Raw genomic sequence first — 17,108 nt, 5'->3', positions numbered from 1 at the left:
TTTATTCAACAAGCTTGTCGGGCTCGCCCACGTCCTGGCAGGCCAGAGAGAGGCACAGGTCCACTCTCAGAGAGAGAGAGAGCCGGGCTCACTCGCAGACTGCAGCAGACAAGAGAGAAGCAAAATAAAAACAAGGTTTATATATGAAGAAGTTAGCATTCTCTGTGCTAGATATATATCCCTTTGTGTTAGCTTTATAATAAAAAAAAAATAAAAAAACCTTACTTGAGCTAGTGTCATCACTTTGTGTCATTTGTATCAGTGCTTAATTACTTCACCACCAAACTCAACGGAACAGTTCCTAACCTCAGTGATTACAGTGTGTGGATTTGGCATACACAGGCACACATGTACTGTACATTATTAATATTGATTTATTACCATAAAAGCATATTTAAATGCAAAGCAACACACTAAATAAAATGTAAAAACTGATTCACCTCATTTTTAACATAAAAAAAAATGTCTAAATCATATATGAAAATGGAAATGAAAGAGGGCTTTCCATAACAATAATTACATTTCAGAGACCTAAATGTTTTTGCTCAATTATTTGTAGCTTTTCAGTAGGTACATCTGCAGTTAAATATGTCGTTTAATGAGAGCTTTCAGGTACAGACATGTGATATGATCTTTAACTCCTTGTGTATAAAACAGCAAAAAAAAATAATAATTAATTACATAGCAACCAAGCGGTTTGAATAGCAACATCTTATCCACGATGTGTGGAACAAAGGTGTTAGGGTTTCGTAGAAAAAGACCCAAGTGCAGATCAGATGATAGTATTTATTTTTGCAAAAGGTAAAACTGAAAAAGGTCCAAAAATCCAACACACAAAAGATCCAGGTAACAAAGGATTCCAAAAGGTCAAAACACAAAAGATCCCAAAATCCAACAAAGGCAGGGGGGAAAAATTCAAGACTTATTCCCCACGGGCAGAGTATCCACGGAAGTGAAGCAGAGAAATTATACTGGCACTCACAGGTTTGGGCAGGACTCAGAATTATCAACCAAATACAATGTTACGATCAGGCAGGGGACACAGGACAGACTGAGTTTAAATACTACAGGGGAAACAGATCATTGGTGAGAAGCAAACAAGAGGCAGGAGAAACTAATCAGGATAACAAACAGACTAATTAACAGAACAGGTGTGGTAGATGGAGACAGAAAAATCCAGGAAGTGGCAGAGGGCAGGTGGGGGCGCAGTTTCAGGACAAAAACAGAAAACATATGGCATGACAAAACAAAACACAAGGAGCACATGACATAAGTCTGCGGCAATCACACAAGGGCTCCCAGCACAGGCAGGAACAGGACACACAGCTTCAGGGTTGACAAGACAAGACAACACAGAACAAAAGGGGTTGGCTTTTATAGACAAGGGACAGGTGCATATAATTAAGAGCGGAAGGATCAGGAGAAGACAAGAAAATTACCAATGCACCATGGGATATGATGAAACAACCCTGTGTCATAGAGCTTCATCAATTCTCCAACAACCACAATTGACGTCAGTGGAAGGTAAGTGAACCCATGTCCCAGACACTGCACCTTCCCCTCATGCTACCCAGTTCCTGCTCTCTGGGGTGGGCTAAACCAGCCCTACCAGTTTGACAACTATCACACAAGTGGTCCGACAGACTTACTATGGTCAGACGTATAGTGAGACCTCTCCACTCTTCTGGTTAGGAGCCCGTTCACTATCCACGACCCAAAACCACACGCAGAACTGAGAGACAACGAGTGGACACAGGGCAGGGTTAGCAGCAGTGTCTGAGATGGACTCTTCTCCAAGGTAAAGAGACACCTGTCTTCAACTGTTGTTCTTCAACATTCTTCAACATTATTTCCTAATCTACTGGTGCTCAGCACGCTATTCTGGTGCTTCGGCTCACACTATTTCCCCCAAGCATTCTAGCTGAAATATGACTCGTTATTTGATATGTGTTTTGTGTCACACACACACACACACACACACACACACACACACACACACAGGACAAAGAAACAATGGTTAGATATTTTTTTTTCTTAACACCACACAATGGACAGAGTGTCTTGAAATGTATGCCCTTTTTACACAACTGCATCTTGTTTTTTAAAATGTTATGATAACATAAAATATTTATTTAAAAAAAATGTTAAGTAAGTACAAATCTTTGATTAAACTATACATAACTTACACAATTGTGTATGCTTGACTTGGGTTTGGCATCATCATTCACCATAGACCCCAAAGCCATTTGTTTTGAGAATAATGGCTGGCTAGCCCTCCTCAGCCAAAAACGAAATGGCTGCTGCAGCCACCAACATTTTCATAGCTCCAAATGGCTGAAGCTGCCACTTAATGTCTACAGATGTCTATGTTATACTGATTTACTAGATCTCAATATTTCCAAGCAATGTATGGCTTACACGTGTATATATCGATATAAAAATATCGACAAAACACTAGTCCTGACACAACGACAAAACGGCATTCTTACTTCCAAAAACTGAAGATTTAACAAAAGTCTAAGTATCCTACGTAGAAATTAGGAAAGTATGTGAGAACAACACAATTATCTTTTCTGCTTCTTTCCGCCATTTCAGCTCAGCGTGAGAGAAAAATGCATCGCTTCTTTTACTGTCTATCCTATGTCTATGGTCATCACTATCGGAAAACGCGCAATTTTAATTGGTCATCAATTCACTGTGAGTCATGTGTATCATAGCAACGAGCACGAGACTGTGGCGAAACTGGTGTGCAAAATGTATTTCGTTTATCATTTATTTTTCGTGTGTGTGTGTCTATGTGATAGATATAATTATTATGTGATGCAAATAATTTCAGCTGGCTCAGCCAAAAAATATCAGATGGCGGCTCAATTTGGCTTACAAAATTATTAGCTGGCTTTGGCTGAAACTCTAAATGGCGCAAATGGCGGCGGTTTCGGGGTCTAATTTACCACCATTTGCTGAGTCGTGTCTAATAGTGCCTGATACACAAGCTGACTTTGTAAAAGATAGTTGCTGTCGAATGTGTCCGAGTTACGCTGATGTAGCCTCTGTTCTCATTAGCTACACACACAATAGGCAAATATTAATATCTTGAAAAAGGTACAGTTCTTGATCCTGCCGAAGGACTGTTGAAGTTTGAGCTCAACAGCCAATCAAATACACCCCCTTCCTTCAGTTCTCCTAAAGCAACATTGCTGAAAAATGTTGCACGACTAGACTTACCAGTTTATAGTTTGACTGCTGCAGAACATGAGGGAATGATGGGAGCAAGAATGAAGTGAAATAACGTGAGATAGTATAGAGTGTATAGATTTTTGTGACTGTTGTCATTTTGGTTGTGTTTGGTTTCATGTCTCTTTGCATTGGTGTGACACCGAGTGGGAAAGTAAAAATATAATATTCAAAAAGGCATTTTGAAACAAACAACAAACAATTACTTACCTGCAGTTATTCGAACACATGCATCATATATTTCTATTTTAACTCAAGTTCATCAATAAATTAGAAAAGCAGAATTAGAAAAGCATGTCTTGCTGGGACCTTTCTCTGTTTTCTCTGTGCAAATGGGTGTGAAATATCTAGCGTATAACTATCATCTTCTGGCAACCTCGAGTGTCAGCCAAGCATCATTCCAAGGTGGATCCTGGAATTACCTGTAACAGTTCTGCTAGTTGGGCGTGAGATACTTTCTGAAAGGCCAAACAGCAAGGCCGATATCGCACGTTGGGTACTGTGGTGTGCGAATGGCACAGAAAATTAAATACATAAAAATAAATTATACAATTTTATCAGAATAATTTACATGTGGAGTTCACACCTTTCTCCCTATGGTTTGTTTTAAGTGCCCTCATTGTGACAATATGAAGGGTACCGGCAACAGTTTATGAAATGGTAGGGCACCAAAAACTGAATACATGAAAATAAATAGATAGATCATAGATGGATACTTTATTAATCCCGAGGGAAATGTTAGGACATCCAGTAGCTTATACAACGTATACAACTCACATACGCAACATACACAAACATACATAAACTCAAATAAATTAAAAGTTAAAGTTGTGAAGATATGAAGGGTACCGGCAACATTTTATGAAAGACATGGTGGAAAGGCAAACAGTCGGGAAGAGAAAAAGAGAACAAATCTATGGGATGACAATCATACATCTCATATTTTGAACGTGTCAATTCCTAAAATAATAGAACATTAGCCTACATACAATTCATGTATAGCCTACCAGGCAGGAAAAGTTTAACAAGCTGAAGTTGGAAAGCTTAAGATCTTATTGGTTAGATTTCATGTTAAGTCTAGGGGGCAAAAAGCTAATGCAAGCCATTATTATAGTTGGTGAGTGTGTGCATTATTCTAAGACTGATTAACACAAATTATTTCTATACTCATCCATGCAACATATTCATTGTGGTTCCTTACGATTTAGCAAAATCTAAACAATTCATATTGCGGTTGAAAAAAAAACTATGATCATGAGAATCAATAACGTTTACCTCAAAGCTTATGTCATGGAAGATATTCCACTGACTTTACGATGTGGATCGAGATAAAAAAATTCTAAAAACGTATTTATGTAGAATCCCATTCATTTGGCTCAGTGTCAGGAACGCAACCGCCAATTGGGGACTTGTTTACTTTCTCTGCCTATACCAGTGTCTTAAATCCCCCTTCAGGCACTGCAGTTGCTTTCCATCTGCTATAGGAGCTAGAACACGCCTTCATTATGTCAGAATATCTGAAATCTCAGAGGACAAACATGATGTGTGCTTCCACATGCTAGAATGTGTGAATAGTCATACATTTACATTTACATTAAGCAGACGATTTTGTCCAAAGCGACGTACAAGGGAGAGAACAGTCAAGCTACGAGCAAAAGAACCTGGTGTAACAATAAATACTACTTTACATAAGAAATATAAAAAACGAAATAGAAAAGAAAAAGAAGTGCAGGAATGTAACTGCTGTAATTGCAAGTTAAGCACTAGTCGAAGTGCCAGTTAGGACGAGAGGTGCTCTCTGAAGAGTTGGGTCTTCAAAAGCTTCATAAAGGTAGAGAGGGACGCCCCTGCGTTTAGTTAGAGTTAGTTATACCTTTTAATAAATGCCTGGATCTCATATGTGATTTCTACAACAGTGGCACTGAAAACCTTTTAATACTTTTATTTTATGCTTTGTAGTGCGGTGTAGACGGATTCAAAATTTTTGCAGAAAACTGAATATACAGTATGTTACCTGCAATGCTGACCTGTTGAATGCATCTCATCTCTACAATGATTCATTAAATGAACACTATAATTCATCTAGTAGGTTATCATGTTCCTTTCAAGAGCCAGTTCGCACTGGCTGCCCAGACCCTGTGGAAATCTCAAAACTATGCTGTGGTTTGCAAGGCTTTTGCATGCCTTTTAGGTTTTAGAAAACTCCTTACTGCTGCATTAAATAGATATGTGGATCTAATAAACATTAAACCATTACTATGATTAAGGATGTATTGGTGTATTATCCAGGCCATCATGGTTATAGAATTAGTATTACTATATTGGGGTGGAGAAGTGTCTTGCATCAATTAAAAGAGTATGCATGTGGGTTGGTTTCAGCACATAGACCAAATGTGTCCTTCAGTTTTCCAACACAACTGACAGTTTTTTTTCTTTCTTTTCAGGCAAGATAATTGTGAAAAAGCCAACCGCTCTAAACGTCGGTGCCGGTGGATCCTTGGCATTCTTGTTCTTTTTTGTTTTATTTTTGCTGGGCATTACTTCCAGTGGTCTGCATTCCGACACTCAGCTCTACTTTCATTCAACTTTCAAAGACAAGAACCAAAGGGCATCACAGGAGCTACCACACTAAAACCCACAAGCATTACTAGCACACTAAACCCCCCCAGCAATACTACCACACCACACCCCCCCAGCAATACTACCACACCACACCCCCCCAGCAATACTACCACACTAAACCCCCCCAGCAATACTATCGTTCTGCTGTGGTATTGGCCCTTTGAAGAGTCATCTAGTCTAGACGACAATTTTTGCATTGACCATTATGGCATACCCAACTGTGTCTTAGTGACTGATCATTCATGGTTTCCCAAAGCAGACCTGATTGTCTTCCACAACCGTGAGCTGGTCAACGGACAACGGAGGCTGCCCCTGGATCTCCCCCGCCCAGAAAAACAGAGATGGATCTGGCTCTCCTTGGAGAGTCCACCTTATAATGGGAATATGAGGCCCCTCGCTGGTCGCTTCAACTACACCATGAGCTACCGCCGCGACTCAGACATTTACACACCATATGGGCATCTTGTGCCAAGCCAAGCTCCAAATGGCACAACTGTTGATGACTTCATACCAAAGGGCAAAACTTCTCTGGCCTGTTGGATAGTGAGCAACTACAATGGCGGACATGAGAGGACGGCTGTGTATAACAGGCTGAAAAACATCATCCCAGTGGATGTGTACGGTGGTGCCGTGAATAAGCGTCTTTCATCAGAGAATCTGATACCCACAGTCTCCCGATACTACTTCTACCTCTCATTTGAGAACAGCATCTTTCGAGACTACATCACGGAGAAAGTGTGGCGCAACGCTTTTGCGGGTGGCGCCGTACCCGTGGTATTGGGTCCGCCCCGGGAGCAATATGAGGCTGTCATGCCAAAGGACTCCTTCATTCATGTGAATGACTTTAGCTCAGTAGAGGAACTGGGCCACTTCCTGAAGACACTGGCCGAAGATAAAGAACGCTACGCCACATACTTCAACTGGCGACTAAATTCTACCTTCAGTTTTTTCACAGACTGGAGGGAGGAACTGTGTAAAATCTGCCCGCAGGTTAGGAGTTTACAAAGGCAAAAGGTATATGACGACTTACATGGCTGGGATTGGCAATAAAAGCTGGACGGAAGGTAAACATAAAAAAAACACTGCACTATAGTTTAGAGCAATGCTGGCAATAACAATGAACATAGTGTGAAAGATGTCATCACTTTCAGTGTCATTAGTATCAGTGCTTAATGGCTTCACCACCAACTCAATGGAACAGTTCCTAACCTCAGTGATTACAGTGTGTGGGTTTGGCATACACAGGCCCACATGTACTGTACATTATTAATATTGATTTATTGTGTGATAGACAATTGATTTGCTATTTAAATGCAAAGAAAACTCAAAACTGATATTCACCACATTTTTTACATTAAAAACATTTCTAAATCAATCAAGTGCATTTGCAGTGAAATATATCGTTTAATGAGAGCTTTCAGGTACAGACATGTGATAATATGATCTTTAACTCTTTGTATCTCTGTATCAGAACAGCAACATTCTTTTCTTCCAGATTTGTGCATAGCAACCAAACGGTTTGAATAGCAAGATCTTACCCACAATGTGTGGAACAAAAGCATATTACTCATATGTCAAGATCGGCCAGCACTACAGTAATCAAACTCACATCAGAAGGTGTATCTAACACTTGCACTACATACACTCACTGATAAGACCAACATCACATGCTACACTTCACAGCACATGAACACATTGCAAAATGTCAAAGACTATAGTCAGTCTGAAACGAGAATGAATATAATCCGTTCTCTCTCTTGACTGTCTGTTCCCGCTCTGACAAAAGGAAACAGTGTATGACATAAGTGGTTACCGATGGATTTGATTTGGAAAGGGCCTCAGGCCCTGCCGGTTCTGCAATCCATGAGTGGTTCTCAACCAAGGGTTGTTGAAATTAAGTTGAAATAAAATGTTATGTCTTGGTTTGAACCTTTCATCTCTATTCCAAAATCACAAGTTCTTGTTATTATTCAGAACAGTAATCATGTATAATTCTGAACTATTGTTTAAAGAAAACTAAACAGGAAATATGATTATTCAAAATTTGTTTACCATTCCTGGTCTTACTAAGCCGATATTATACTCACTTTATTTTACATGTTTAATGTTCAAAAGTAGGAAGGGCCACGGGGCCTACCGGTTCAGCGGTCCATGAATAGGTTCTGCAGTCCATGAATGGGTTCTGCAGTCCGTGAATGGGTTCAGCGGTCCATGAATGGGTTCTGCAGTCCGTGAATGGGTTCAGCGGTCCATGAATGGGCTCAGCGGTCCATGAATAGGTTCTGCGGTCCATGAATGGGATCTGCGGTCCATGAACGGGTCTCAACCAATGACCCCCCTCCACAATTTTAGAAGTAGGGTAAGACTTTTAGTATTTACTATTCAGAGTACTGACCCTACTCAGGACAGGATAAAAAGATACATCGCTGTACAAATATGGAGAGTACTGACCCTGAAGATACATCTCATACTGAAGATACATCTCTGTTCACATATGGAGAGTGCTCAGGAAAGGTTTTCATTGGTAACTGTAAAGGAAAGGGCTGTTTGTTCTGTGGGGAGGGGGTTCTGTTGCACAGATGAGGGCAGTTGCTGGAGGTGGTGGAGTCCGTTGCCCTGTCGGGCGCCCTCTCTCTTCTTAAAGCCTCGAAGACAGGAGGAGCTGAGGGTGGAGAAGAACAGCTCCCTGTAGTCGGCCGAAACCAGGTTATACAGCACCGGATTGATGGCGGAGCTCACATAGAAGAGCACGTTTGTCACCATGTAAAAGTAGTGGTAGAAGTCATACAGGCGTCTGTGAATAGGCAAAGGGGACAGGAAAAAAACGAGTGCAGGCAATATTAAACTTAATACTTAAACTCCACATACACTAGACAACATATTAATAGGAGATCAAGATCACAGACATCAGATAGATTATTTATATAAGTAAATATATCTGTATTTTAAGATTTTTTGTAATAGTCTGAGAATTCAGATGGGTATTCATTGATGGGTAACTAGATTGACAACACGCAAAGTTCGCTGACCATTGACACCATTCAAGAACTGCCACTAATTTGTACGTTTGAAGGGAGAATTGCTCAGTGTTCACACTGGGTTTCGATATTACTGCTTTTCAGGAGTAATAATAATAATAATAATTAATTTTATTTGTAACGCACTCTTCATTCAGATGAATCTCAGAGTGCCAACATAGTAGAAAATAACTATAACAATACAATTAAATTAAATAAGACTAGTTAACATAAGCATAATAGAAAACTTAGTGACAGTGATTTATCACAAGGCCAGAAATGCCTTCCTGAATAAAAATGTTTTTAGTCCAGTTTTAAAGGAGTCCAGCGTCTGCGTTGCCCTTAGGTGGCCAGGGAGGCTGTTCCATAAGCGTGGCGCTGCCGAGCAAAAGGCCCGGTTGCCCATGGTGCGGAGCTTGGTTTTGGGGACGCGGAGGAGCGAGCTGTTTGAAGATCTGAGGGTGCAGTTGGAGGTTTGGGGAGTAATTAATTCTTGCAGGTAGGGAGGTGCATGCCCATTTATGCATGTATGAGTGAATATTTTCTATGGAACTTGGCGTCTGAAATAAAGATTTATATATTAGAACTTTGTAGTCAATCCGGAAAGAGACAGGGAGCCAGTGTAGTGAGTGTAATATTGGTATTATGTGATCATATTTCCGGACCTTCATCAGGATCCTGGCAGCGCTGTTTTGGATGTATTGCAGCTTCTGGATGTTCTTTGGAGTCACTTGAGGTCCACATATTTGTAATAAGACCTTGTCTCCTGTGTTTGCCTACGATTACATGGGCAGCGCCACTTAACACTCTCTACCACCTGCCAAGGCTAATCAGGGAGAGCAAAGTGTGGAAAAGGGCGCTGTGCTCATCAATCTGCACTCTACCAAACTTCCTGTCAGTGATTAGTTCAGCTACAGTTAGATGCTCAAGGTCAAGGGCCCTTGTCATTGTGTGGATCTATCAGTAATTCAAGGGGTTTTACAGCTCCTCAGACCTCCTGCACTCCTGCAAGTTTTCAATCTATCTTCTACCTTGTATCTATTTGCTTCTCTCTGTTCTGAGCATAAACTTTTTTTTAAAGCTAATCAAGAGAGCTACCAAGAGAGCGCTAAAAGCGGCCAACAGCAGGATTGAGAATCATTCTAATTCTAATAATTCTAATTCTAATAGTTCTAATTAATAATTTTAATTATAATAATTCGAATTAATAATTATCATTCACAAAGCCTTGCCTTTGGTCACTTTTATAATCCTGCTCCTGTTGCAGTAGCTAACGTTTAGCGCTGTAAGGCTACAATGAAAAGTAACAATGAAAATTGTTGGCTGTCGTATCACGGTTTCCGATGTGGAGTGAAGAGACTAATTGTGCCTCACACCACCACCAACACCACCACCACCACCCAGGCTGCGGACCGGAACCCCGCGCCCTTCCTCGCTCCCTGCCCCGCTCCCGAACCTGCCCCACTCCCACACCTGCCCTGCATTGACTTACTCGGTCCACTCGATAATGTAGCAGAACAGGAGACGCCGTATGTGATATGGCAGCCAGCATACAACGAAAGCAATCACCACCACACCTGTCCAAAGAGACTGTATTAGTATACAATCATTTCAAACACAACTCTAACAAAAACACAGCTAATAGGTAATTATAGCTATTATAGGTAATTATGTCTTTGGCTTCCCTGGTAGCAGTCAGATGGGGTACAAATCTGAGTCAAACCTGTTCAACTGCTATGTGGCACTAGATTCTGAAGGGAATCTAATGAGTTATAACTGCCCTGCAGAAATCTCCACAGGAGAACAGATATCCATTAAAGATAAAGTCCTCAATCCTAGCAAACGATTGTTTATATTATTGTTGAACAGACGATCAAATACACCCCTCCCTTCACTGCACCTGAAGCAATGTTGTTGATTGGCTGGACTAGTGTATTGCTCCGTCCGATGGACTTTGTTTGTTTAAAATGTACAGAGCCAGGATTGTGTATCAAGGCTGGAGTTGTTTTGAGCGTACTCTCAGATCGGAGAGCTGGAGGACTGGGTGGAGAAATTTGCTGAATTAGACAAAATGAGAATTGGATTCTAATCAAGGACTGCACCTTTAAGTATACAGTGTGGTGTAGGGAGGTTGCCTTCTTGCCCATTACAGGCATACTTCCACCTGGTATATACAGTACACGGTTGAGAAGAGGAAATCACTCACGCAGGACAGCCACACCGTGGCGCAACGATCGGGCACGCGCTGGTTCAGTGGCATCACTGGACGCCAGGGGGCTGCGAGAGTGATGTAGCAAAGCCTGCTGGGAAAGACGCTGCAGCTGTCGGCCAATGAGCCAGTTGAGGATGGACACCACTGCCATAGGCACCACAAACGACAGCAGGGCGTTGACCTTCACAACAAAAGAGGCAGGGAGAGAGGTGGACAGATGGGTTATAAACCTGTCTGGCCTTCTCTGGTCACCTGTCCACTGTGTGTACCTGTGCTCTCGCTCCCTCTCTCTGCAGCAGGTGGGATTGTGTTCAGGTGTGGGTGGTCCCTCTCTCTGACTTCATTCTCTCAGTCTGCATTTGGCTTTTGTGAGCCATTTATTTGATCCTACACTGTACTGATGTTCTTTACCGTGGTCGTTCATTCTTTAGTAAATTGTACTTATTATTTGCAATCCACCTGTGGCCTCTCCTTCATGTTACCATGCCTTGAGTGAAGAATGTGTATCAGATGGATGTGCAGAATAGAATGGGCAAGAATGGAATGGGCAAGCCCCTTCTGCCCTGGGCATCAGCTCCTGTGCTTGGGTCATGTACAGTGTATAGCACTGCTAAGAAAAACATGTTACAAAACCGAGGGACCCGCACTCCCAAGTCAACCTCAAGCAGACAAGGAGCCCCTTTTTGAACTTGGTTCTGCTGAAGGCTTCTTCCCATTAAAGCAGCAATAAGGAGTTATGTTCCAAAACTAGCAAGCTAACGACCTAAAAGGCATGCAAAAAAAACCTTGCAAACACCACCAACGGCCCAGTTGACACTGATAGAAGCTTGCCAACACACTAACTGGTGTCTTTTGGCAGTATAGCTGGCAATGTCATGCTGTGAAAGCTTTTCTTCCATTTTTGCAGTGTGTTCCAGCCATTAACAGAACTACATAGGGCATATCCTGGATGGCTAGGTGGAAAGATACAGGTGTTTATCTGTCCTTCACATGACCATATGCTATCAAAATGAATTTGAGGATGGTACCAAAACTAGTTGCCCTTAAAACCATACCTCAAAAAGTGTCAAATTGTTGGATAGTGTTACTTTAAGAGGGAACTTTCTCTTTATCTGTGGTTAGACTGTTTTGCTTTGTTATTGTAACATGAGTGTGTGCGGTATAGTCTAACTGTAAATTAGTAACGTCTGAATCACTCGAAAGAAGAGGGTCTGACATTTTAAATATGGTTTTATCAAGCTGCAGTGAAAGGAACTGATACTTGAGGAGGTGGAACTGCTAAAAGTTCAATATTTCCATCGGGTCTGAAACAGTTGGTAACTCAGACATATTGGGACCTTGTTGTTTAAAGCATCACAGATGAGTCATCTAATAAACTCTTTCGGCTTTCATGTCAGCATCAAACACATTTGCGTTACCATGGTGAGACGGAATGTCAATGGGAGATATGCTTCTTCAGCAGAGTCATCAGTATTCAGAACAGCTGGCAACAGTCCTCTGATTAGATCCATACGATTTTATTAACTCTCTTCTCAGCTTCAATATGATCAATATTGGACTCTTTGTGTTGTGTGATTTAATGAGATCCTTTTACTGGATAGGAACAGGAGCTCTTTGTACATCTATTCTTTAGAGACCACATTTATGCAGAATATAGTATCTCAGGTACCTTGAGTTAGATTGCAATAATTTGCTTTGATATTTTATGTTAACAATCACAGATGCCATGCTTGATTGTATAACTATATTTTTAAGCTTAGCTTTTCAGTAATTGATACAAGCGTTTAAATCTAAACATAAAGCTACAAGAACACATACATAAATGCAAGGGTAAAGACAGAACCATTACATTTACACTATAGCAACGACATTTCATCATGCTGATGTAGGTTTAACATTGAAGATATGATAATAACCATGATGTTTCATTTGAATGCTTCAATGTAAAAAGCGTAAAGCGATAATGTTTCCATACACAGGTCGTGATTTCTTATAGCTTCCATTTAATATATAATATTGATGTTTCTTTGGAAAAACTTTAAAGTATCAGTGATCTGTCTGCTACACCACACTTACCTGTAGCACAGTTTTGACAGTAGCCGTGGACACAATGGGAGTGCAGATCATCTCAAGTCCTACGTTGTGCTGCCCCATGATGAAAAGCATTGACGAAGCGAGGAAAAGCGACACCACCCATAGCCCACATATTAGCTTTCGGGTGCGCCCCCGCGACATGACCCTCTTCGCCTTAAACGGATGGCAAATTGCCATGTAACGCTCCACACTGAGGCTGGCGATATTGAGCGCGGTGGCGTACGAACATCCGTCCCGAAGGAAGTAATAGCTTCTGCAGACAACGTCCCCGAATGCCCATGGGTGATGGATCCAGATGAAGTTGTAGAGCTCGACAGGCATGCACAGGATAAGGATTAGGAGATCGGATGCTGCCAAGCTCGCCAAATGGTAGTGCACGGTACTCTGCAGATTCTGTGAAGAGTCCTTCTTGCACATTATGTAGAGGGTAACTGAGTTTCCGAGACAGCCCACTGTAAAAAGCACCGCGTAAATGACAGTTACCAGGACTTTTGAGTAGATGTCTGTGTTCACATCCAAAAAGTCCTCTTCTGTCAGATAACTAACGTTACTCGTTTGGAACATTTGTGACTAGTTAACCGGAGGCAAAAGCTACCGCGCCAAAACACGAAAATAGGAACGTAAATTTTCCTTAAATAGTGATGCATTACGCACATACATTACAGGGCGAAAGTCCAGCCAGACGAAGACGCATCCGACGAAAAATGAGCGTCTTGTGACTAATATGTCGTGCGTAAGCAGAAAGCCTTGCGCTTATAGATAGAGGGCTAGTCCGCCGATGAAGAAATGCGCAGCTTTGCACATGAGGGCTGACATGCGTGTTGACGAATTATGATGAAATAGATTGTTAACTGTGGTGCCAATCACCAATCATGTATTGGAAAAGTTTTTTTTTCTAGTAAGCATTCAAGGTACTTGACTTTTGAATGATTGCACATGTCCTTGAATGGATTGTTTATGTAGTGATATTTCGAGCGCACAGCTTCTGGCAAAGGATGCACGTTAGCAAAGTCGTCCTTGAGTCTCTTTGAGCACCAAACAACATTGCTTTTTGTTTTACATGCAGGACTGGCTCTGTCTGTGTTGCATGTAGGGCTTCAAAATTATAAATGCATAAAAGCTCCGTGTTTTGATTGTGGAGAAACACGGACTCGAGGAACAAGGCCTGCAGCCCCCTATGCGTGTCTTGTGCTGACACAACATTGGATTGAGCCTAAACGGAAAAGTCTCGGAAGTAGAGTCTGATGTATGTATGGCATATGTTTAGACAATACTGAAGTGAAAGAAATGGGGCTGTACCATAACAGATCACATACTGTAACTTTACGTTTGAAAAAAAATAACTCAAAATTTCTAGAAATTCAAATTCTTGAAAGCTCATAGATAATTCGATCAACTCACAAAAGTCATTATAATAACCACATAACAATTCAAACTCAATTCACAAGTAAGAAAAATCTCCTATGTGTGTACTTTCCACTACACTACTATTTGTGGTGCTTTGAAAATTGAATAAAACATAGTGTGCTACCTTTTACGAATAGCTCTTTTTGTAAATGTAATTCTGGGCTATAGGGGGACTAAATATGACACAGCCATCAGCAGGCATTTTGAACGTTTGTTTTTTTGTGTGTGTGTAGAATCTTAGGTGACCCGGCCTAATCAGATAAACGGAAGAGCTCAATCACAGACTCTCCTGCTGTCTTTAGGGCTCGGCCAAATGGGATCATCAATTGGCTCGAAACAAACATCACAAATGGGCTTAACCTGCTTTGCCATTTAGCTGGCCACAGAGACATTGACCTTGATGTTGATTGTTAGAAGGAAGATGAATGGGTCCATACCCTTGGTAAACAAAAATAGAATTTAAGAAAGTAAAAAAAAGATAAGGTACTTCCTGGAGCACAAACAGGTTTTAGCATTCTGTTATCACTGCTGCTGCTGTGGAGGTATTGGTTGGCTTTGTGTTACACGTCCCTTCAAACATTGTAGCTATGTCATGGTGTAATTTAATATATTGATATATCATCATCATCATCATCATAAATATCAATATGTAATACCGTGGCCTGTTTTGAATGGCATGTATATAGCGCTTTTCTACTCAAAGAGCACTCAAAGTGCTTTGCACATTAATGCCTCAGCCATGTGCCCATTCATACACCAATGGCGGAGGCTACTAGCTAAAGTGCCAACCTTCACATCGGTGTTTTCCTTAATGTAGTTGTGGTGACAGCTATTGGAGTTCCATGTGTTTTTATCATGGCAGATTGATGGGAGCTGGCAGAGATGACGGTGCCCACCGCCTACAGGCCTCTACGTGTCACAAGGCTCCAATGCAAATAAAATGAGTCTTTATGTCAGTCTGAACCCTTTGGCACTGCTTCAGGAGTACGTGTGTGTTCGTCTGTGGGTCGGGTTTCACCCAAGACAAAACTAATGGCCTGTATGTGGCATGACTGACTCTGCCCTTTGCTATGGTGCTATGGTGATGTGTTATGATTGCCTGATAAGATTATGATGAATATGTTATGTTCAGTGATACCACTCAGAGTTTATTCATCTGAGGCTAACACTAAAATGTGATAGATTATGTGAATTCATTCTGAGTCGGATTTTAAATGATTTGCCAAATGGAGCAGGTAAAGAATTTCAAGGCTGGTAGATTGCTCTGCACATTTAAGGGTACTGTTAAGCTTTTCAGTGTACTTGAATGTTAGACATAGATAACTTACTGCATACTTACTGATAACTGCAGGATCACATGGATGTCATTGTAGTCACACACACTCTCACTAGGTGATGTCATTGTAGTCACACACACACACTCACTAGGTGATGTAGTATTTCTGTCAAGTGCATAGACAAATTATAAACGAAACTTTGGAAACATCAGTAGAGATTTTAATGAATTCAGTTGCACTGGTGTAGGAGTTCCTCAACCCTGCATTAAACTGACATTAAAAATGTTCAAAGAGGAATTAATTAACAAGCTAATTAATTAACAAGCTCAACTCCATCACAAGTCTGCTGAAGCCCTTTCTTGGAGTCAACCATAGTTGTTCCCCCAGAGCACACCCGTCTGGCACACACATCACATTGTGAAATAATGTTGTAGAAAAATAGCAGCACAACACACATCATTTACATTTACATTTACATTTAGTCATTTAGCAGACGCTTTTGTCCAAAGCCACGTACAATGGAGAGAACAGTCAAGCTAAGAGCAATAAAGAACATGGTGTAACAATAAATACTACTTTACATAAGAATTAGAAAAACGACCTAGAAAGGAAAAAGAAGTGCAGGAATGTAACTGCTGAAGTGCAAGTTAAGCACTAGTCAAGGTGCCAGTTAGGAAGGGAGGTGCTCTCTGAAGAGTTGGGTCTTCAAAAGCTTCTTGAAGGTAGAGAGGGACGCCCCTGCTCTGGTAGTACTAGGCAGTTCGTTCCACCAACGTGGGACTACAAATGAGAATAGTTTGGATTGCCGTGCTTGCACGGACGGCAGTGCCAAACGACGCTCAGTAGACGAGCGCAGCCTCCTGGGTGTGATAATTATCATGCAGCTGTGCGATTCAGTCAGAAATCTGTTAAATTGCTGTATTGAGCTCTAACCTTTGGAGGTGTGTCCAATGGTCAGTGTTGTGGTGAATTAGTATTTTTCTGTTTTAGTTCTTTTTTCCCCCCTGTGCTCTGTTGGCAATCAGAGGTGGAATCTAATGGCCGGGCATCTGTTGGAGAGCTGCGTGAGGCCTTGGAGGGATAGAGGGTCTGCGAAGCATCAATGAAACAAAGACATGACCCAAGCAGAGAGCGAAGCATCAATGAAACAAAGACATGACCCAAGCAGAGAGCGAAGCATCAATGAAACAAAGACATGACCCAAGCAGAGAGCGAAGCATCAATGAAACAAAGACATGACCCAAG

General features: G+C 41.3%; 2 protein-coding genes across 2 annotated transcripts; one reads left to right on the top strand and one right to left on the bottom strand.

Moving 5' to 3' along the window:
- Nucleotides 1-12: 12 nt before the first annotated feature.
- LOC105893640 (alpha-(1,3)-fucosyltransferase 7-like) lies at nt 13-6,936 on the top strand. The gene is made up of 3 exons (XM_031565563.2): nt 13-1,524; nt 1,693-1,798; nt 5,679-6,936. Exons 2-3 carry the CDS (start codon nt 1,782-1,784, stop codon nt 6,904-6,906), a joined length of 1,245 nt encoding a protein of 414 aa, XP_031421423.1. The 5' UTR covers nt 13-1,524; nt 1,693-1,781; the 3' UTR covers nt 6,907-6,936.
- Nucleotides 6,937-8,114: 1,178 nt separating this feature from the next.
- LOC105893641 (neurotensin receptor type 1-like) lies at nt 8,115-13,743 on the bottom strand. The gene is made up of 4 exons (XM_012820082.3): nt 13,162-13,743; nt 11,080-11,266; nt 10,366-10,450; nt 8,115-8,650 (listed from the first exon to the last, which is right to left on the bottom strand). The coding sequence occupies exons 1-4, from the start codon at nt 13,741-13,743 to the stop codon at nt 8,362-8,364; spliced, it is 1,143 nt and encodes a 380-aa protein (XP_012675536.1). The 3' UTR covers nt 8,115-8,361.
- Between the last annotated feature and the right edge of the window lie 3,365 nt (nt 13,744-17,108).

This window comes from Clupea harengus, chromosome 4 (assembly GCF_900700415.2).
Source record: "Clupea harengus chromosome 4, Ch_v2.0.2, whole genome shotgun sequence".
Lineage (NCBI taxonomy): Eukaryota > Metazoa > Chordata > Actinopteri > Clupeiformes > Clupeidae > Clupea > Clupea harengus.
This window is presented reverse-complemented; position numbering and strand designations above follow the sequence as displayed.

What these genes read in the sequence shown, in the direction of transcription:
- LOC105893641 (XM_012820082.3), bottom strand. Translation starts at nt 13,743, where the DNA reads ATGTTCCAAACGAGTAACGTTAGTTATCTGACAGAAGAGGACTTTTTG. An exon ending in CCACGGTGTGGCTGTCCTGC is followed by an intron (nt 10,451 to 11,079) that starts GTGAGTGATTTC and finishes CTCTTTGGACAG; the next exon opens with GTGTGGTGGTGATTGCTTTC. An exon ending in TACATTATCGAGTGGACCGA is followed by an intron (nt 8,651 to 10,365) that starts GTAAGTCAATGC and finishes GCCTATTCACAG; the next exon opens with ACGCCTGTATGACTTCTACC.